This window comes from Lutjanus erythropterus, chromosome 9 (genome assembly GCF_056507025.1).
Source record: "Lutjanus erythropterus isolate fLutEry1 chromosome 9, fLutEry1.hap2, whole genome shotgun sequence".
NCBI lineage: Eukaryota > Metazoa > Chordata > Actinopteri > Lutjaniformes > Lutjanidae > Lutjanus > Lutjanus erythropterus.
Window position 1 is genome coordinate 13,371,666 of NC_139325.1, and position 23,469 is coordinate 13,395,134.

Sequence of the window (23,469 nt, forward strand, 5' to 3'; positions counted from 1 at the left end):
TTAATTGTGATTGCGAACTTGCTGCTCTGATTTCTTATTATGTACACCTGCATCTAGCCAATCCCTGTCATACAGCTTAGTTTATACATTTTCAGCCCACTGCATATGACTGATAAATTGCCCATTCATGTGTTTTTTTTATCAGACTCCCAGAATGTCAAATTCATGGCAGCTGTGGCAGCTCAGTGGAATTTGAGAGTAGTTTATTGCACAATGCCTTGTTTGCCTCCACAGTTACACCAGCCAAAGGTTAAAAACTGGCAGAGTCCCACACACCGCTGAGCTGCCACTGATTGTAGAGTTATTACAGGCAGTCTATCTCTCAGATAGACAACGCTGTAAGACGGACTTCATAGAGTCGTTTCAGAGCCAACAGTGTTTGTAGGAAGCTGCCAAATCCAGGTCGAGGATTTCAGATCAGATTAACAGACATCCTACTGCAGTGTCCAAGGGAAACAAAAGTCTGCTGTGATGAGGTGACACTTCCAGTCCCTCAGTGGCAGGCCAAAGAAAACATGGAGGAATGGAGAGGAAGTGGAAGAGATATATACAGTAGAGAGACAGGTAGCTAGGAAGGAAGAAAGCAGGAGGAATGCAGGTGGATGGACAGCTCAATGAATCTGTCTCTCTGCTCACTGTAACTGTAACAGTGCCTCAACACTACTGGAAAGTACTTCACCAACAAAAACTATAAAATACAAATGATTTTAGCCTTTGGCATTACACTACTAATATTTTTCTTATTTTTAGAGCACTTTAGTCAAAGATGCTTTACATGACAGATTAGAAATATGACAAAAGAATTGTAAAAGTGAATGACTTGGACAAGTCAGTTTTATAGTTTATATATACGTTTTTTTTATATATGGTATATTTCACAAAACTACAGCCTCAGCAATTACACATTTAATTTAATTTAAGTAATTACAGTAAAAATATATAGACAACTAAAACATTTTTACATTTTACTTTGAGATGAAGATATCTTTTTTTCTGGAGAGATTTTACTGTACATTTGACACAGCGAATGTTAATATAATATCTAACAATGTGACATTATAATATCCATTTAAATGTGTAGTGTGGAAAATTTATGGAGATTTATGGGCAGAATATGACAGAAAGAGAATATAATACTCATAAGTACTGTTGTCCAAAATATCAATAAATGTCAATACTGAATATCTAAAATGCTTTCAGTCCCTTTTTTTTTCATGGTCTTAATACTCCAGTACCAACTACACTTTTTCACTTTCTTTTCTTTTCTTTTCTTTTCTTTTCTTTTCTCTCAGCAAATTGACACACACACGGCTGCAGTGCCGACATAGTCCCACCTCTTCTCACTTACCTACAGTGCTGTCTTCTTGTCCTCATATGTCTAATTTGACCGTTTTCTTGTTACAGCCTCTTTATACCTAACTTTCAATACAGATCTAGAATTTTACAAAAAACAGAAGATGTCAAATTATAGTTATTTACTTGCATTCCTGAAGTGGTTGAGTGTTGCTTGATTAATTTGACTTCTCAGAGAAGCCCAGTGAACTGGCTCAAATTTGGGTATAAAAAGATGAATTCAGTTTGAAATTCCTCACTCCTTACCTTCAAAATGGTAAAATGTCGAGAGCTCACTGAAAATGAAAGAGTCTGCATTAAAGCATTACATGATGCTGGATGGTCTCTGAGACAAATAAGGAAAGACATAAAGTGTTTCACAGTGTGGTCAAGTATGCTTTGGAGTCAATTGCCGAGACTGGTACTTACAAACTGTGCCAAGGAAGAGGCAGGAAACGAAAGTTAACTGAAGCAGATGTCAGACACCTCAAGATTTTAAGCACTAGAGACAGAAGGAAAACCACTGCTGATCTTCAGGCAGAGATAAATGCTTCTAGATCAGAGTCTGAGAAAGTCTCCAGAATGACTATAAGCAGACGACTGACAGAACAAGGCATAAAGGGAAGACTAGCTGCTAAGAAGACATTAATGAGGCCTGCAAACATCCAGAAACACCTCAGATTTGCCAGGGAGCACAAATACTGGACTGTTGATGACTGGAGGAAGGTACTCTGGACAGACGAGTTCAAGTTTGAACTCTTCGATCAGCATCGTCGTGTTTATGTCCGCAGAAAAGTGGAGAACATTTTGACGCCAGATGCACTACACCCGCAGTGAAACATGGACGAGATTCCATTATGGTATGTGGAAAATTTGTGGAAATTGTCATGAACAAGAATGTCTACCACAACATCTTAGTCGTGGGTTCATATACCAACAAGACAATGAAGCATACTTCAAAGCTGTGCAGAGACTATTTGATCAAGAAAAAGGAATCTGGAGTAATGGAACTGGCTAAGTCAAGGTCTGGATTTGAATCCTATTGAACAAATTTGGGGTTTAGTAGGTTCAAAGATTGATCACACAAAAGTTTCATCTAAAGCAAGTCTGTGGGAACAGCTAGAAACTATTTGGAACTCAATAACAAAAGAGGCGAGTTGAAAAGTACATAAAAACAAAGCCAGCAAGAATGTAAGCTGTTATCAAGGCCAGAGGAGGCCAAACAAAATATTACATTTCTTGGTTATATTGTGTGAAAAAGGACTATTAAGTTGTTTCAGTTTGTAATTTGCCAAATAAATAACAACATTTTTAGTTTTCAACAAGTTTTTTTGAAAGATTTCTAAAATATTTTTTTTCTCGTTTTGATGACAGGTGGTCTAATAAATTTGTTAAGCACTGTATGTCTACAGAGGGCGCCTGTCCTCTTCCATGGAGGTCGCCATGTTGCGTTGCCATGTTAACAGCAGCCCAGAATGGACAAACCAAACAGTGTCTCAAGAAAGGGTTTCTCATTACTTTTACAGCCAATTTATTTATGCCAATGTGAGATTTGCTTCATGAATAAACTTTAAATAAAGTTGAGATTTTAAAGTAAAAATAACTTGTTTATTTTGAGTCCACAGTGCTTAGACTAACCTGTTTATTGTGAGTGCACAATACTTAAACTAATTTAATTGTGATTGCACACTAGTTTGACTAACTTGTGTATTTTAAGTTCACAATAGTTAGACTAACTTGTTTACTGTGAGTGCACAAAAGTTTGTTCTAACTTGTTTACTTGAGTGTGCAGAACTTATATCAACACTTTATGTATCTATAAACACATTGTACTCTTTGTTGACGATACTGACCAGATAACTACCTACATAAGGTAATACTGTGAACGTAACACCCTTCATCCCCAACCCCCACCCAGTTTCTCATCAGATCCACACCAATGTAGTTGCTGACTGTTTTTTCTTGTTTTGAACTTGAAATGGCAGGTTTTGCCAAAAGGTGAGGAATTTACATAAAGTGTTGTACACTTTTATCCTTGTTAGTCACATTGCAGCAGTATGACCCTCCTCTGTCCAGCTGGCATCTGACGGGCGCCCAACCTTGCTGTGACAAACTTGTGGGCTTGGCACTTTGTTGTCTCACCATCAAACAGGAATTTGCTATAAGTTTAGCACATGCGTTCAGCCAGGCTTGGCCAGCACTTCCTGTGTCTGGCTGGTGTCTGATGGGCACTCGACCTCACCATGATGGTCGCGACTCAGACAAGTTTGTGGGCATGGCATGGTGTGCTATTTTGACATCTGAGCATCAAACAGGAAATTGCTATATCTTTTTAGTACAAGCGATCGGCTAGCTCGGCTGGCACCTCCTGTTTCCGGCTTGCGTCTGACAGGCACAGCATGGCGTGGCATTTTGATGTCAGGAAATAGCTATAACTTTAGCACAAGCGATCAGCTGGTTGGGCCGGCACCTCCTGTGTCCAGCTGGTGTCACATTTTCAGCTTTTAAGCAAAGAGACCGGTGAAGGATCTGCCTCCTCTGCCACTGTGTGGCACTGCTTTTTTCAACATTCAGACATGTGCAGATCACTCCACCCCTTAGTGCATTACCTTACTCTTAAAGATGCCCGGACATGCCCAATTGCAGGTGGATGTCGTTTCAATGTGGCCAGCAGTGGCCATTCTTGTCAACATTACTGTGATTCTTGTGTTTTCTACATTGATTTGATGAGTAAATCATATTTGAGTACACCCAACTTATTAGATTTTAGTGGCATCTAGCAGTGATCTTAAAGATTTCAAACACCTCACCCCACCTTCCTCTTCCAAGTGTGTATTAGACCCTGTGGTGGCCATAGAATTGGGGATAAACATGAGAGGCCTTCTACAGAGTCAATGTCTGGTTTGTCAGTTCTTGGTTTGGTGCACCAAGGCAGACTCCATGCAAGAAGACCTGCGCTATCTGTTAAAAAAAGATTCATTCTTAGGTAACAAAAACACAACAATTCTTATTTTCAAGTGATTACACACAAATGAAAACATGTTAATATTTTCCATCTCTGCCATATTCTGCCAGCAGATCACACTAAACTTTACATACTGGACCTTCAAAGACTAAAAGTTTAATAATATTCATGATGACACAGTGAAGGCACACATAAAAAACAAATGCAAATGTATGTTGCATATCACTGTATTTATATGGTCAGTTTTTTATTTAGGTATTTAAAATCTTCCATACACTGGAGGTAAAACCCTGTCTTCAAGAGAATCTTGATGTTAGCTGTTCAGAGGAGATAATTATTAACTTTCCCCAGCCGATTTACTCAGCCAACCGAGGATTCAAGCCAAGACCTTTACCTTCAAGCATTTGGCTACCGTTGCCTTTCACCATTTTTCAGCTTTGCCAAAAAGTTTTTAAAACTCTGGAAACCCTGCAGTCCCGCAGGCATACACTATGTGTAAGTGGTGACAAGGGTTTAAATCTGACTAAGGATGGCTTTGCCGTATTTCATCCCCTGTCCTTCACCTCTTTTATTTTATTTTTCCACTGTACACTTTGTTAAAAGGCAGATACGCTATAAAAAATAATTGTTATAATGAATGTTTTAACTTTGGCTAAAACCTGGCCCTCTAGGCTCTCTATCCAGACGTTGTGGTTTACTGATGCTAAGCAGCTCTTGGCATGAGTGTAACTCTGCGATTAGTGCCCCTTTAAACACTTATAATTCACAGCCTATGAAAATATTATCAGAGAGGGCCAGCTCTCTGCCTGAGGGGGTCAGGAGGTGCTTTTAATGGTACCATGGGCTCAGTGTGTTGAACTGTTCAGGCTCACGGCATTAGGCTTGTCTTAAATCACTCTCAGTGGGTTGAGAATGTGAAGAAAAATGAGATGCAAGATATAATCATATGTGCATGGAGTAATGTAAACGTGAAAATTAGGCATAATGCTCCGGCTATTAAAACCCTGACATGACTGCAACATGTGGAAATTATTTTAAAAGTTTGATTTATAATGACAAATGGTTTGTTTTTCCAGTGTTGTGTATGAGCCTGAATTCTCATATGTTCACATCTGCACACGCCCCCACACACCTCTGCTCAGACCTAAATTTCCTGTTAAGGAGTGGTAGTAGGAGGTGTATATGAAAGATTTGTCATTTGGCTGATGGCTTGTTTCAGATGACGGTTTATACAAGGAAGTTTCAATATCAATAAATACTTTGTTCTGCTACACAGGTGCTTTCCTTTTCCAGGGCATAATCTATGCTATGCAGAGGAAAGAAATCATGAAAAATAACAAAGAAAAGTTGACTTCATGAATGGAAAACAAAGCTACAGAATACACTAGAAATGTAAGGGTTTCCTCATAGCCGATGAATAAAAAGAACATGCAGTACACTGCCTGCAAACACATTTGGGAGAATGGTTCCATAAATACTTCAGGTCCCATTCCATTTAGGATAACAGAGCCTTTCCAGCAAGCCAACATGCACCCTGACTCTGTTTGACCTAAATGGAAATGGAACAAAAAGGGACAGTTTCCCCCACAAATACATTTAAATACATTTAAATACATTTACCCCCTGACCTGTAGTGCTGTTTATCCATCTAGATTTTTAATCAATACCAATATGATGGGAGTAAATGGCTCTCATCCTGTGGTGAACAAAGCACCATAATTAACAACAACAAACAAACAAACAAGGAAGAAAAAGGGAAAAAAATTAAAAATTTAAAACCAGTGTCTCTTTTCTAAAATCACAACCGGTTACTCAAGAAAAAAACCAGAGGCCTTGTTGTGTTGTGAGCAGTTTATTAAAAAGAAAGTAGTTCTGGTAGATTCTACTGCAGACAGAAATAGTTCCTACACAAAACTGCTGACAACAAGGGCTGTGGATTATTAATGTGACTGACCAGGTTATAATTTCTGGAAAGAGACTCTAGTGTTTAATGTTTCAAATGTATTTCTGGTACACTGAGCAACACAGGACTAGTGCCATTTAGTCCTATTATATTGGAGAAGACAGACACCTCTATCTCCAAAACTCTGAAACTCACACCAAAACAACACAGATGAATAAATAGTACTACAGGCCAGAAAATGTCTATTTTTTATTATTATGGTTTGAACTGTACTTAAATGTAGAGGTCAAGGTTGCTGCCATAATGTGAGATGTAACATGCAGGGTGGATTCAAAATACCTGAATTTGAATTTTAAAAAGTGAAAAATAAATAAATAAATAAAAAGATTGTACTTTTCTTTAGATTCCCTAACATATCTAATAACTAATTTTGCACAAAGAAAGCAAACACTGTCTATACAACAATTTATGAAGAGACATAAATAAACAAAAGACCACTACATTTTTCACAAATCTACATATATGGGAGCCATTCCATTTCAGAATTGAATTTTTGAATTGTGTGTCTCAGAGAAGTGTTGTCATAGAATAAAACAAAAATGCTTATTTTACTCAAACACATACTAAATGCAGAGAAGCTGATGATTTGTTGTGGTCTCTTAATTTTTCCAGAACTGTAAATATGAGAACATATTATGTAAAGATGAGGATATATCATTTTGTGAACATCTGCCTCACATGAAAACTGATAAACAGTTTACTGTTCAAATTCATGTATGAGAGATATGTGACAAGTAATACACTCAACTAAAAAAGAAACATGAGGTTTCTGTTCCTATTTTTCTTGGGCTACAGTAAAAGATCTCAGACTTCTTCTATGCAGGCTAAAAGTTTACTTCTCTCAAATTTTGTCCACAGATCTGTCAAAATCTGTGTTATTGAGCACTTCTCCTTTGCCAAATTAATCCATCCACCTGACAGGTGTGGAATATAGAGATGCTGATTAAACAGCAGGATTATTTCATAGGTGTGTCTCAGACTGGCCACAACAAAAGGCTGCTCTGAAATGTGCAGTTTGATTTTAAATAAAACATTTATAAGGCACTGACCCATGGCTGTTTCACAAAGGGCTGCAGATAACAAACAGCTTTTAACAACTTTGTGAACAAAATCTGAGAATAATAAACCTTTTGTGTGCTCAGAAAAAGTGTTAGATCTTTTATTCCACCTCATCAAAATTTAGATTAAAAATTAAAAGTTTTATTTTATTTTATTTTATTTTATTTTATTTTATTTTATTTTATTTTTTTGTTGCTGTAAGAGTACTTTGATTACCTTGACACCTTCATAGTTTTGAGAATTCACTGGACACTACTTTATGCTGCTATTATAAAGGCAAGTTCGCCCCCTGTTGCACAAAGAGGAAAATGCATGGATCGTGTATTACCGAAAATGACCCTCAGCTTGAATCACTCTTCTGTTTTATCCTACTGTACCATGTCACGGTACCAGTGATTGTATTGTAATTTTACAGAAATTGGTGCTGCCAAATTTCCAGCCCAACAATTGCTCAAAATTTCCCCAAATTGACTTTTTAAAAATATGATTTATAATAATAAATTTTAAAATTTTAAAATATGATTTATAATAAACAATAAATATGAATCCATAAACAATAGCAACAGTATTGTGATTAATCCCAAAATTCAAGTGTTAACACGTACACTAGAACGCTGATTGGAGGCTACATCACACAGTGCAATTATAAAATTATTTTCCATTTCTATCCTGTAAAAATAAAGAGGAAATAAAGAGACAAGTCAAGTAAGAAAAATAATAGGTTTTATCTGACTTGGTACACTACAACAAGCCTTTACATTATGCCAATTTTAAAGTACAGACCCCACAGACACATGTATGAAGAGAGTGAGAGAGAAGGCAGAGAAATACATTCGCTCCCATGCTATCAAAATACAGATAAGTAATGATGTAGTAATATTGTAAGCATGGAGGTGTCTGTTACCATGAAAATAGAGATTCGCAAAAACACTACAATTTCTACAATGGTTGCTAAGTTGGATTTGACAGCAAAAAAAGCTGAAAAGGCCATAGCTGATACAACATCTACAGTTAACTGTTCTCATCCTATTGCCTTTCCACAATTATCTGTACCATTCTTGCATCTACGACCCTTTCAGCTCCCACACCGTGCACAGAGCTGTTTAGTGTAGACTCAGATCTTTCAACATCTGCAGAACCATGTTGCAGATGTTTTATATTTTGTAGTAGCTGGAATCATGTTCTATGCTGTAGTGTGCTGGGGAAGCAGGGTGAAGCATGGGAAGACCTGTATCGTCACCTCCACACTATCTCACCTTCATCCTATTGGCACTGATTGGGAGTGGTTTTCTGTGTACAGTGGTATTGTGTCTGTGTGTGTGGTGGAGGGACTTCACTTTTGCAGTGAGCCACTGGCTGTGATTCAGGTGCTGACTGAAGGCAGGTGTGTTTGAGTGTGCCTCACTCAAGTTACTTACTTAAGCCACATGCAGCAAACACTGCTGCCTCTCTTCCTCTTGTGTTTCTGTCTCCGGGTATGTTATGCATATTATTCAAGTGAATGAAAGGGCTCTAACTGTGTCTGTGTGTGCATGTCAGATTCAACCTCTCATCCTCGCTTGTGTTTCTGTCTGCACGCCGAGATCTTGACCACATGCTGCAGCCCTAAGGCAAAGTTGGGCTCCCTGAAGACTGAAGTGTGATATTAGCCTAGTCTATGTTGACGGCCCAGAGAACTCTGCCATCAAGTGACATTTAAAAGTGTGACAAAGCAACCGGACCTGCAGCACAGCTTACTTTGGCCTGTTGGCCTCAGCAAGTAGGACACTGATCATTCCTGCCATCAAACTGTATAACTCCTCCCCCTTCTGCAGGAAGAAAAACTGAAACTGAGATCAATAATCCCAATATCATGTTCAGTATTACATTTTCAATATCATGAGCAATATTTTTCAATATGTGCAGTATTACTTTTCATTATTTTCATGTAAAGTATTGTTTATGTGCCACTTTACATTCATTATCTTCTTACTGTAATTTTAGAGCAATGTGGCACAAGAATTTACTTACAGATTAATAAAGTTCTATCTTGTCTTGTATTGTCTTGCCACAATTGAGCCTTGCCGTAATGGTGAGACCCAGTGCGAGGTCAGACTAAATATAATGATAGGTTGCTCCTACTGTTTTCAACAACTTGCTGTCTTTGCCAATCAGAACACTTTCCATAATTTTTCATGAATACAATACAGCGTTTCCACAGCACCACAAACATAAGAGTTCCACGCTGACAATAAACAGAAGTCTCCCAGAAAAACAGCCTAAACCCTCCTACATGTTGCTTATAGTCATTTCCAAACCATGTTGACAGTCAACAGAAGCAGTGGCGTCAAAGAGTCTTAGGACAAGGGACAGCCTTTAAACTAACCATCCACAGCATTTCAACACTTATTTACAGTAACCTGATTTATTGTAACAGCTAACATGAACAGGAAGACTGCACAGCAGTCTGGATGTGCAGAATGTTGGTTTGTCCAGTAGATGTCATCATAATATCACTTCTGGTCTTGAGTGAGCTCCATGTTAGTACAAAAAAATATAATATGTTTAGAATTTAAAAAAAGGACCCCTCAGAATTACTTCATGCTTTGATTTTATTTTATTCTGTCATAAACAACTTCCACAGTACAGAAAAGAAACTTAAAGCATTTGCTGAATGAATCAAATATTGTTTGTATTATTATATAACAGAATTTATAATGCATTTTTTTTTACAATTATTGCATTGAAGAAAGTAAAATATATTCAGAAGTTATTTTTATTTATTTTATTATAGTTTTTATGTCAGTGGGTTTTTAAAGACACCTAATGAAAGGGGGTCTGTTCATATGCAAATGAAATGTTGGGGGACATTGCCATGGAAAAGCATGGCAACCATAGAGGCTACACCAGTAAGGTCTCCAAAGGGTGGGAAACTCAATGAATGGAAGTGAGAGAAAAAAAATAGTTTCTTAGTATCGTAGATAGATAGATAGATAGATAGATAGATAGATAGATAGATAGATAGATAGATAGATTGATTAAAGAAAACAAGAGTTAAGACAAAAGGGATTGGATCACTGCGAGCAGGACCTGCTCTCAAGCTAACTGAACTAACCGAGAACATGAAGCAGGATGGTATCGCTGCTCTCATTTATCTTGTTGGTGGCGGTGCAGATGTACTCTCCATGGTCGGCCCTGACAACAGACCTTATAGTCAGCTGGCTGCGGTCCGAGTTAAAATGATGGTGTGAAGGGTCAAACATTGTTGGCCTGGGAGGAAGAAAGGCAGAGCAAAATACACACTGGGTAATGCTGTGGCAATTTGTCATTTATATGTATTTAAAAGACAGCATTATGGCATTCAGATATTTGCAGACGATACCACAGAACATTAACAAAGCTGATGAGGAAATTCTTCTCCATACACCAACCAGCACACAGAAAAGATTTTATACTACATTAGCAATCCTTAGAGTCAGCGGCACAAAATGACAGTTTTGTTTCTGATGATAGATTGTTCTGAAATGAAAAATAGCAATGAACTGTGGTGCAAACTAAAAGATAACTTTTACTGTACATCATTAGACTTTTGTTGTGATGTAAAAGAATTAGAGAGAAACAGGTTTAGATCAGCTAAATTATAATTGACCATCATCAACATGCTGATGCATAATGCTAAATAAATGTTAAGGACTGTCAAAATGTCAACAAGTTTAGATTTTTGAGTTCATTTTACAAAATGTATAAAGGTAATAAAACTCAATTAGTTCAATTAACAACAAATCACTTCTGTGAAACTGCAGCAAGTTCCAGTGTTTTTACCAACTTCTGATTTATTTATACATACAATTTAGGAAAAAGTAGTTGAAGCAACGTTTGTTTTAGGGTGCAGGTGCAGCATATTAGCAGACTTCCCAGCATGCACTGTGTGAGAGTTAAAACTTTCCCAAGACTCTTCCTTTTCATAGTTTGAACTAAGTTTTGTCAAGTTCAGTAAACTTAACTCAGTTTCTTTTTATCTTTTTTTTTTTAACAAAACTCAAGCATTACTTTAAACTAATTATTAATTTTATGTTCAGGGATCTTACATTTCTAGGTTGAACCATCTGAAAATGATTTACTGTTCACATTAAAAGTCTTGTGTGAAAGCTGTTTACAGCAACCTTTTAAATTGAGTTTAGTTGATTTAGTGTGCTTTAGTGAACACAATTTATGGAGATACTGAAAAGATGTAACCAGCTCTCTAAAAGTCAGGACTTACATGGTCCAGGTGATGTTGGGTTTTGGCAGACCCTCCACCAAACACAACAAGGAAACATTAGTTTCTGGTACAGCCAACACTTTTTTCTCCACTTCTTTCAGATGCACAGTAGGAGGAGCTGCAGGAGGGAAAATTATACTGAATTTACACTTATATTTATATGTATATATATATATATATATATATATATATATATATATTATGCCAAATAAAATTTATATAATGTAACTATAAAATGAGTTTAATAACAAGTGAAGAAGAAGAATTGAACATTACATTCAGTGTTACTGTATGTAACACATCAGGTTTTGCAAGAGAAGGTAAGAAAGGATCTTTGTGTCATAAATCATCTTTCAAACCCCTGGCCACTATGTGATTCAATATTTGATACTGATGTGTAAAAGAAACTGACCAATGATGACAACAGAGAAGTTGAGTTCTGAAGTGATGGTCCTTCCTCTGATCTGAGCCTGACATGTATATGTCCCAGCATCCTCTCTTTTCACTTTTTCAAAATAGAGTGTGTTATTAGACTGCTGACGCACACGCATTCCCGCTGAGGTGAGAGGAAGACACACAAACAGATGGCAAGTGAGTGATGAACAGATGTAAAGGCAAAGACAAACAAATAAAAAATAAATAACAGTTATCTGTCTGCATCCAGTATACTTGTAAAGCAACAACATACAGAGACAAATCTGAAATATATTTCTGCAGGATGTCAAAATAATATTTCATTGTGGGTAAAAAGCAAGTTCTCAGTCAAATACAAACTGTATTACTGTGAAGATGACCTGATGGAAATATTGACGAATTAAATCTAAAGATAAGGGGTTGGTCCTACCAAAGGAGGGGATTTCTTGCTTGTTTCTGAGCCAGCGAACATCCACTGCTGGCTTGCCAGTCACCAGGCATGGCACCTCACCCTCAGTGCCCTCCAGAAACTCATAGTAGGTGGTGGTGTGACCAAATGATGGACCCTCTGACAAAAAAAAAAGAAAAAGGTGCTTATTTTGCATGAAACACAGCAAGTGAGTGAGTGATTTCGTCAACAAAATAAATTATGTTTAGTTCAGGGACAAGACCTCAATGAACCAATTTAAAGATTTCTAGCTAAATAAAAGATCTGTTGCACTGGACAGGCTCAGCAACAGCTGACCATACAAGTGTGTGTGTGTGTGTGTGTGTGTGTGTGTGTGTGTGTGTGTGTGTGTGTGTGTGTGTGTGTGTGTGTGTGTGTGTGTGCGCGCATCCAGCAGTTACGTACCATAAACAAACACCTGTATGGAAGTGCTATCACTGTGGCCGCTGTCAAATTCACAGAGACAGGTATATTTGCCCGCATCATGCATAGTAGAATACTTAATGACCAGTTTGGAGGAGGTTTCATCATTCGGGAAAACCTTCTCTTCATCAATGTCTTCACCATCCTTTTGCCACGTTATGTCTCCCTCTCCCCCAGCTGAGAGGAGCAGGAGAAGAGAAGGGAAGGAGGAGGAACAAATGGAGGGAAAATAAACGTTGAGCATTTTTTTCCTGAAACATTTCATTTACATGAAGAAGTTTAATTCATCATCACATGAAACTGAAATGACTCACCTTTACACAACAGTAAGATCTCTTGTCCCACCTGAACATCTTGTTTGCTGGTGATGATCTCCATCTTTGCATCTAGAAGAAGAGAAGAGAAGCTTTTTCTTTGACACCTGTTTCTGCCTTTCATTTTATTACAAAAAACCATGCAGTGAAAACTAATCTAGTAATGCACATTTGGTCAACCACTTAAATGTTTGTTAGATTTAGTGGTCTACAACATTGGTGTGTAATGTTTTCAACCACATGCACAACACCTTTCAACCCTGAAAATGACAGTAGAAGTAATAACTTTCTAGTGCACTAATATGTTTCTGACTGATGCTCTGTGGGGAAAGCTGATGGATGAAACAGATTGATTTAACATCCACATCATAATAGAAATAAACATTTAGAGCCACGGAGCAGTGAGTGTTGTCATTTTTAAACAGAAAATGGACTGACATATCACGAGTATCCAGGCATGAGTTATCTGATTACATTATGACAGAAAACTCGTGCATGCTGCAAAAAAGTCAGATGTGGTTTAAAATACCTGCACATCATAATCATTTGAAATAAACACACAAACAAAAATGTTAACTTTAAATTCAAATTTCTAATCATTTAGTTAGTGTATTATGCTGATTTATCATATTCTATAACCAAGAAAAATGTAGACCATGTTGAGCTTTTACAGCTAAATTTATCAGCTTTTCTACCTGCAGGGAGAAATTTTAACATCTCTTTAAAAAAAACAAACTCTCACATTAATATGCAGAGACCTGTTGTTTCATGTCCCAACATAACTGTGACAGGAGCGGGTCTGTGTCAGAGGTTATATAGGGCCACAGTCAAGACCATGTCAGGAAACAAGAAAGGGGTGGGGAGGGAGGACAAGAGAGATGGACTACTCTTTCATCCCTCCTTTTACCCCAACAGAGTTACTATTGGTCGTTCATGAAGACTGAATGACGTCTGTCCCTCTCTCATTCCTGTCCTGTGACTCACTTTTGTCCATACACACATGCCATACCTTTATCTCTGTATGTATTATTATATTTTTTTCTCAGTATTTTCTGTCTTTTTTTCAGCATCTACTCTGTTTTTCTTTGCTGTCCGTCCTCCTGTTCGTTCCCTCATTCTCCCTCCAGGCAGCTGGATGAAAGCAGGGGAGGCAGCCCCCCCAGGGGAAAGAGAAGAGATGTGCAAAGATAGTTTTATCATTCCATCATTTTTCCTCTCTCATTTAAAAATGGTGACATTCTTCTCAAGAACACGGACACACTGCATGCCAAATTCACCACATTGTTAGCCACAATTTATCTGTGCCGAAAAAGGAACTTCCTTGAGGATGCAGACGTCAACAAACCTCAGTGACACCCTCTCTGCAACCTTTGAATGCCAGATATACTTGGGCTACATTTAATCTTTTTCAGACAGAAGGTTTTGTATTAGTAGTCAAGTCAAAGTCAAAACAAATACACTTTAAAGAATTTTATTAATGTAAAACTTTGATTTAAGTAAGTGGTGTACAGAAATGTACTAGAACCAATATTTCTGGCCCAATATTTTAGGCCTATCACAGCTATATGGCTCAATATCAGTATCGCTGTACATGTAATTTGTCATTTGTGCACTGAAACAAGAAACTTGAAATATGTAAAACAGTACAAATCAATGGAAAATCAAGATTAAAGTGCAGTGTAGCTCAATAGTTAACAATAAAAAGAAAGAAAATATAAGAAAACATTTCAATAAGTCCTAAAAAAGTGATTTAAAAGTGATTTAAAAATATAAATGATTTGTATAGCAACAAAAAGTTTTGGACGGCTTCTAAAATAGAGCATATGAATTGGCCTGAAAAGACATATAACATTTTACCATTATAAGCTTCTCGTGGCAGATTAAATGAATGATGGCTGAATTCCATTTATCTGCTTCAGTTTCAGCATCCCAGTATTGCTCATGCTGACTCACAGTCACTCCATCACAGCTCACTTGGACACTTGAATAGAACAAAACCATGCGTCAAATGTAGTTAACAAAATGACACAAGGAGAAAGAGCTACTGATTTCTGATGGCAACCAAGAGACTTGAAAACAGAAAACAGAATGAAAACAGAATAAGTGTGAATTTTGTGCCAGTTGTGCAATACTGATTCACTTCAGGAAAGCATCACTGATCATGATTACAACTTCACTGGAAACACTCACAAACACACAAGTGCGCACAAACACACAAGTGCGCGCACAAACACACACACACACACACACACACACACACACACACACAAAGTAGCTTTGTCTAATCAGTCATCTCTCAACGCTCAACAAACCCAGGATCTGACAACAGCTGAGGGCTTTGATGGTGAACATCTCTGATCCAGGAGCCACAAAACTTTAAATCTCTGAAAACACAAAAGGCCTTTTAAGCAGCAGACATTATGACTTGTCATAATAAGAGAAGCACAGGTATTACTAATAACAACATTATCAGTGATGGCTCTATTCTATTCAAGTGCCCCAGTAAGTCATTACAGTGAGCCAGCATGACAATACTGAGCTGACCCTGAAACTAAAACAGCTAAATGGAATTCAGCCCATATTTCTTTTATAATGCTTTTCCCTCTGTGACGTGTCAAAATGTCCACAAAAATCACACACTTGAGCTTATCAAAAAAACTCTTTCCATCAATTCAAGTGTGATTCTTGATGCTTTAACATGCCTTCATTTAAGGGGTCAACCAAATGACCACCTTCAACTGAAACACGCAAACTCACTTACGTCACCGCCGTTTCATCTATGTGGTGTTAGTGCCCTCTGCCACTCAAGTTTCACTCCTCTGGGTCCTATCACTTCTATTGGCCAGCAGCCAGCCTGCCCCTCCCACCTCCTCCTTGATAGCCTATCAGTGTCTCAATGCCGTCGTCCAGCAAGCCAATCAAAGGGTAGAGAGTCCAAAGGGGCCACCTATCAGGTTGATTATCAGTAGGTGTTATTATGGCTCATTAGAATGGAGTGTGCTCATAACGAGGGCTGTTAATGAGGGCCATTAACAAGGGTGGGCACACACAGACAGCTGCTCTATATAACATTTGTTTTAACAGGCTGACGACTCAACAACAACCAACTACTTAAACATCTTTATGTAGTGACACAGATACTGATGGTCTCTAGAGTTCAGGGTCACAGGGGCTCTAAGTTTTGAGGACATATTCAAGTCATTATGTGCTTCATTCTTTTCTACACAATTTTGAAAACGCAACATTCAGTGCTTTGATTAACATATCTACATTCTTCGATTTTAAACTTTTAAATACGCTTTTGTACTGAACCAGCATGGACAGTCATAGAGGTCCAAAGCAAGACAGAAGAACCTGTCTATGCAACACAGTGAAGCAGCTTGTTAGCAGCTAAAGCGTGAGAAGTCATTTATTAGTTTGTAAACTGGTTCTCACAGGGAAATATACGACTAAAGAAGCTCTAGTTTCTGTAAACTGTGAGTATGTATGAGTTATAATGGACCTGTATAAGTTTGAAAAATGAAGCAAACCCATTTGCTGGTGCATTAACCCATGCTTTTTTTTTAAAAAAAAACAATGATTTAACTAACCTTCACGTACTCTCATGTGAAACGGGTAAAAATCCCCACTGAAAATTATTTGCAAACTCAGTACAGCAATAAACAGGAATGAGTCCTAAATCCTGGAAATGAGTTAGCATATTAGCACTTTCAGTTCTCTTGTCTTGAAGTCAGTTTTTTTTTTTTTTTTTTTTTTTGGCGTGTTTTTCATTATTTGTCTTAAATAAGGTCAGTGTTAAGGGATTTTCATGTTTTGTTTGACATAAAGTTACTATTTATTATTTATTTATCTAGTTTTACAAGTTCAGTGAGCAGGCTCTTCAAATTATTTCTTCAGTATAAAGAGAAAAGGGCAGAACCATCAATCATATTAAGTGCTCTGGAAAATATTCTCCTTCTAGTTTTATTATTTCATTTTCACTTCCTGGTTTATCTCTGATCCATCTGATCAGAGATGTCAGGTTTCAGATTTCCTGGTGCTTTTATTAGGCTGTTGATTGCTTTGCCTAACTCCTCGGTTGTTGGTTCAGCATCAAGCTCTTTCTTTACAGGCTGGCGCTCTGTGTGGCCAAGTGCTGCATCAGAGACAGTATTGTCACTGGCACAGAGCTCAGTGTAGTGTTCTACACAGCGGTCAAGTTGTTTAGACCGGTCCACAATGGTTTCTCCCGTTGCTGATTTCAGCTGAGCAATTGTGTGGGGTGATGGTCCAAGTGTCTTCTTGATGCTGCCATACATGCCTTTAATGTTGGCTGTGTCAGCAGCTGATTGGATATCACTGCAAAGCTGTAGCCAGTAACTGGTGGCACAACTTTGTGATGCTTGCTGGTGTTTCTTCCTTGAAGTTCTAGGGGCATGTATGGTCTTGTTGTTTGGGGTGCATTTGTAGTTGGTAAGGGCAGTACGTTTTTCTTCCACGATCGGTGCCAATTCCATTGAGTTGGCTTTGAACCAGTCACTGGATTTTCTCGTCTTTTTACCAAAGGTTGCCAGGGCTGTGCTGTAGAAGGTATCCCATAAGCTGTACCAATACTGCTGGGCAGAGGAGGATTAGGGTGGAGGGATTCATATGAAGCACAGAGAAAGGCAGCAATTTTGGATGGGTCAGTGGTTTTGCAACTGTCAGTGTGAGGGGCTACTTTAGTGTGGCTCTGTGAATATTTTTTGTCTGGAGCTTGACTTACAGCAAACAAGTGGTCTGGAGTGCTCTGTTTTGTAGTCAGCACTGTGAAAACTGCGGGTTTGGAGGATGCCTCTGAGATCAGCACATCATTTCTGGATTAGTTCCAGTTTCAGTTAAAGTTTCCATTGACAGTTTGAACTAACGGGAAGTTGTTGACCCCATCCAAGCTTAGCAACACAAGCAATATTTTACCAGAATGGAGTCTTGTTTATTTGACTTGCTGTATAGTTTATTTTGCATGCCATCACATGAGTGAATGAATTCATGCACAAACACAACTGCAGGCTGTCAGCAGAGTGCCAGCAGCTGATATTTTACAAACATTTCTGTTTAGGATGTTTTCTTCCAAACACATTCGTCCTCTCATTTAGCAGACATCATCAAAACTGCGGCTGTGCTCAGTCAGTTGTCTAATGTTGAGAGAAAAAGGAAAAACAAAGTGTATTTCATGAATGAACGTTTATCTCTTAGGGAGCTGGTGAGTACACGATTCACATTTAAGAAGTCCAGCATGTTCAGTGACACAGTGTTGGGCAAAATGGCACGTAACTTCTCCATGCTGCATTACTGTAAGTTATTTGTTAGCGGATCTTATCTTAGCGTTGACGGAAACCTTTTCTTTTGTTTAGTTGTTTCCTTGGGGAGCTGACATACAGTAGCTGACATACAGTAAACCCCCTCTCTCTTTGTCTTTGACTCTCATAAATAGGAAATAAATAACCAACCCATGGGCCAAATCTGGTCCATGATAACAATATTGAAAGAGCTGTTGTTCAGTGTAATCAAGTCTTCACTGGCTGTACTTCAAAAGTCAAAAGTAGAAATGAGAAAAAAAGACAGACCACAATTTTTGTCAACAAACAAACAAACAAAAAAAGCTTTAGAAGGTCCAGCTTCTCAGTCAAATCAAGTGGGTATTTTCCAATCTAACAGTTTTTTATGTTATTTTAGAGATATCTACTGAAGTTAGCATGCTAATATTGTGAAATGATAGCAGTTTGTGTAGGTTAGGCCCCAAAACCTCTTTGGTTGGTTTAGGAAAATACCGTCATAAGACAAAAAGTCTTGTGATGTATGCAGAGTTATGTCCTGTGTACTGTGTCATCCATCCACCTTACCTTGTCCCTTATACAACGTCCAAAGCACAGTGTGTCTCACACAGCCACAGATGGGTTTATATTGAAGTCATCTGCTAGCGGGTGCCCTGTGCATCTGCATGACTCACGAGGAGAGGAACAAAATGTTGGTTATTCACAGCTTGGAAATGAGAGCGGGCTGGTCTACCATGAAAGGATGAAGAAGTTTGTTTGGGGTATGAATTCGACACGTGGCCAGTTCTTACATATAGCTCCTTCTAATACAAAATTCCCTCGTTGTGTTTTTCTGGACAGTGTTTGCTTGATGAGCAGCACATCAATAGTAACACAAAGAGGAAATTTGTGCTAAGAACACAGAACCTTTGGAATATATCCACTTTATTTCAGTAACTCAAACCACTGAAGTCACCTATTAACTGGTTGAACTCTGAAATGTATTTTTGCATAGACTGTGGATTTTGTAATACATACATATGGTGGCTGTGGCTCAGTGGGTAGAGCAGGTGGTCCACTTATTCATGTCATTCAGTCATGTCAACATATCTATGGGCAAGACACTGAACCCCACTTTGCTCGCGTAGCCTTCAGCACATGCATGAGATAGGTTCAGAACAAAAACACCTTGCATGACAGCCTCTGGAAAAACAAAACAAAACATGTGAACCAATCCTGTAAGTTTGTACCTTAATCATTGTATGTGGCACACCTCCTGCCTCACAGATGAAGGTATGAAGGTATTTAAAACTAGTCTGTGTTTAAGTAGTGATAATGGGAAGACATCAAAGGCAGACTGAAGACGGGTCACTGCCTGAGCTGGAGTGGCACCTGGGACATGTAGAACTGTGTCATCAGCAAAAGAAAGTGGACACTGAAGTATTGATTTGAAATAATGATGTTATTTATGTACAAAGGAAACAGCATTAGACAATAGATAAATGATACTTTGTAGCATTAATGTCTGTGGTAAATAACTTGACTGTGTAACACATGCTACAGTTTGATATTTTATCCCAATGGAAAATCAAAATGAGGTGGAAACATGGGAACCATGGGAAGAGAATCTGGTGATTTGGCACATACAGGCATTTGATTTATATTTGTAGTACAAGTTTTCAGTTGCTTGACTCATCACACAAATATTTTATGTAATGCATGGATATGGAATTTGACAAAATGTGTTTGCAGCATGTATAATTTTTTATATTTTAAAGAGATAATTTGTTAAGAAACTGTTTTATGGATATTATACTAGACTAATATTTTCTTCACTCAGTTAAGTTTTAAAAAATAACTTTTTCACTGAAAAGATAGAGCTGGAGATGGAAGAAGATAAGAAACAAGAATGATTAATTTTCCACTGTGAATGGTCAAGAATGTATTTACAGAGCAATTTAAAGTTTGTGTGAATTCATTTATTTATCAAAGTGTCATGACAAGCTGTTGACCCAGTTATTTAAGTCTGATGCAGTCGACGGGAGATGTAATCCACCTTAAAACACTTACTGTAAAAAAAAAAATCAAAATTACACACAATTACACAAAATTGTCACAGGGCAGAAAATCTACGTGCTCCTGTGCCTGTTGCAGCAGTCTGCTCTGCTCCACTCTGCAGCACTGCACATGTCACTTGCTAAATTAAAAAATTTATGCAGTTTCCATCCAGTGTACATGCAAAGATTTCCTATATTTTATACAATGACTCGAAATGATGAACCATGAATTTTACATTATTTTTAGATTATTACTTACTTTTATTCTCACTTTGTGCCTCTTACATGTAATAATAGTTTCAGAAATGAATCAGCTTTATACGGCTACAAGAAATGAAACTATCTGCGCTGTGTGTGTTTTGAATAATTCCACCACACATCACCTGTAACTCTACCAACACTAAGTAATTGCAGGCACTTTGCTGAAATGTAACTTTTGCAAGCTGGGACATTGCTGGAATGTGGCCTATATCATAGAAGCGACCTACCAAGCGAAATTCCAGACTGTCGTTGTCAGCACGTTATTTTAAACGTTACTGGTATGTTGTCCCAGCATCTCGATGACTTTTGGAAATGTTGTAACAATGTCACTTTATATAACTGGGATGTCAAATGCAATGACCCTACTAACACAGAGACATTGCAGGAATGTAGTTGCAACATAACATTTGAAGTGTAATGTTGCAGGTACATCACTGCAGCATGAAGTTTTAAATGTAATGTTGCAATAACATTGCTACATCGTAAATGAACAAATGTCACAATAACAACATTACAGCAACATACCATGTTGATAGGGAAGCCTTTGAATCACATCTTAACGTTAGGGGAACAATTTTAGATTTCTGGTAACACTGTATTTCCATAGAGTGTCACTGTAAGTGCATGAGTACCTGTTTTAGATCTTGATTTAAATTGAAATGTGCACAGACTGTACACAGACTGTCTATGAATAAAGTTTTACATTATGATTTTTGTGTATGTGTAATCTATCCCAGCCCATGTCTGCCACACTGTCTTTACCCTGGTCTCTGGCTTTATATGTTGTGGAGGTTTGGCTGCTAAAGACTGAATGGAGTCTGCAGAAACAGTGATGGTGTTTGGCTGCCATCTACTGGTTAAATCGAATATATTTCAAGTAAAAAAGTGATTTGCTGCACCATATGCTTTCTTTGCGTTTTTCTAGAGTGTGTTTACTCATTTTGGTTTAGCCGTTATTGTTTCACAGTGTTTAGTTTTACTTTAGTTTGCATTAGTTTCAGCACAAGATTGTTTTTTTTTTAATGCTATGAGGAATATTTTTCAGGGGCAGATTTAAGATGTTCAGAATAGGTATTCCAATGCAAGCACAACACTTTATGAAGGCGGCTGACTCACAGTCATGTAGACCACTGGCTCTCAAACTTTTTACAGTCCACACCACCTCATAAAATGTTGAGTTCTCAACCTTACTGTTTTGTGCTGTTTGGTGCCAGCAAGTGCTGTGGACACTTCACTGGCACTTCTTAAGTAACCACTAATACCATCAGTCAGTTATCTCCACTTACTACTTATGTCCACTTACTTTGCACTTTTTGTTTGTTTATAAATTAGTACATATTCAACAATGTTCCTTGGCTGTTACTTGGGAAGTTTAATGTTATCCTACATGCAATGAAAGAGCTTTAATATGCTTTTCGCCCTGTTCCTGATCATTAATCATAAATCAAACATTTGAGTGATTCCATCACCAAAGAGGTTCCAGCTATGTTTAATGTTATTAGTATGAGACAGATTTATCAGTTGGCCTGATATTGGCTTTGGACTCAAAAAAAAAAAAAAAAAAAAAACAGCACGCACATCCAAAACTGATGAGTACCGGGTGCTGGACAGGAGAACAGGTACAAAAATCAAAAAATGTGTGTCAATTTTCCTGACAATATTATCAACCAATTTGTGCCCTCAGGTGGATGAATTCCTTGATTTGCTGAGTAACCAAGACTAAAAGCTAACTTCTATGTAAATATCCCTTAAAGAGAACATTTTAAGAAAAAAAACAGATTACCATGTAGACTTTGATTATCTTTTAGTATATATTTAAAGGGATAGTTCAGATCATTTGAAGTGGGGTTGTACAAGGTACTTGTCCACATTCAGTGTATTACCTACAGTAGATGGCGATGAGCATGTCCCCCGTTTGGAGAAACAGAGACGAGTACCTGCACAGAAGCTGAGTAATGTTCAGTTTTGGACAGAGACAGCAGCCCTAGGGTAAAGCAGTGAAAATATTGTTAATATAGCCTACACTTAAACTGGTATTGATTTTTTTAGACTGGCTTTTTTTTTTTTGTGGCTAACACACCTCTTGCTGCTAGGTAAGTACCTCATACAGCCCCACCTCAAAAAGTGTGAACTGTCCCTTTAAACAGCAAAGCAAGCATGCAACAAGTAATGCAACTGAAATATTAACGGGATGTATATCAACTTTGTTCAGTAATAGTAGATCAAAAATTTAAATACAACAATAATAATACAAATTTTAATCACTCAATAAAAACATGAACAGATTGTTAAAATACAGCAATAGTCTAGTAACAGTTAAGAGTAACATACAGTAAACATACATTAAAACAACTGAATCAATATGTAAACTGAGTGGATATGTAAAATACCAAGATAGCTTAATAAAAGTTTTTTAAAAAATTTAAAACCCCTTTAGACCTATGACTAATATTAAAAACACAAGTAACAGAGAATTTTGCATCATATTCCTACATGCTTGATATTCCTTTATTTTATTTCTACAGCTCTTTTCTTCTCTGTCTTTGTTCTAATCTATTTTTGCTTCACAATGCGGAAATCAAACGATAGTCTGAAATGACGAAATGTAGGAGGGGATGCGCAGTATGTGTGTGTGCAAACCGCGTTGGTCAACGAGCGCTCCTTCCTTCTTGCACTGCAGGGATTTCCCATGTTACACCGCTGTACGCATCCTTCCTCAC

At 37.7% G+C, this 23,469-nt stretch overlaps 1 protein-coding gene across 1 annotated transcript; it reads right to left on the minus strand.

Annotated features, from left to right (window-relative positions):
- Positions 1-10,403: 10,403 nt before the first annotated feature.
- On the minus strand, positions 10,404-17,456 carry LOC146321156 (neural cell adhesion molecule 1-like). The gene is made up of 7 exons (XM_084725831.1): positions 17,225-17,456; positions 13,159-13,230; positions 12,827-13,021; positions 12,404-12,541; positions 11,972-12,115; positions 11,560-11,677; positions 10,404-10,568 (listed from the first exon to the last, which is right to left on the minus strand). Exons 1-7 carry the CDS (start codon positions 17,454-17,456, stop codon positions 10,409-10,411), a joined length of 1,059 nt encoding a protein of 352 aa, XP_084581957.1. The 3' UTR covers positions 10,404-10,408.
- Between the last annotated feature and the right edge of the window lie 6,013 nt (positions 17,457-23,469).

What these genes read in the sequence shown, in the direction of transcription:
- LOC146321156 (XM_084725831.1), bottom strand. Translation starts at nt 17,456, where the DNA reads ATGTATGGCAGCATCAAGAAGACACTTGGACCATCACCCCACACAATT. An exon ending in GATCTTACTGTTGTGTAAAG is followed by an intron (nt 13,022 to 13,158) that starts GTGAGTCATTTC and finishes TGCTCCTCTCAG; the next exon opens with CTGGGGGAGAGGGAGACATA. An exon ending in CTTCTCTGTTGTCATCATTG is followed by an intron (nt 11,678 to 11,971) that starts GTCAGTTTCTTT and finishes TCCCTCCTGCAG; the next exon opens with CTCCTCCTACTGTGCATCTG.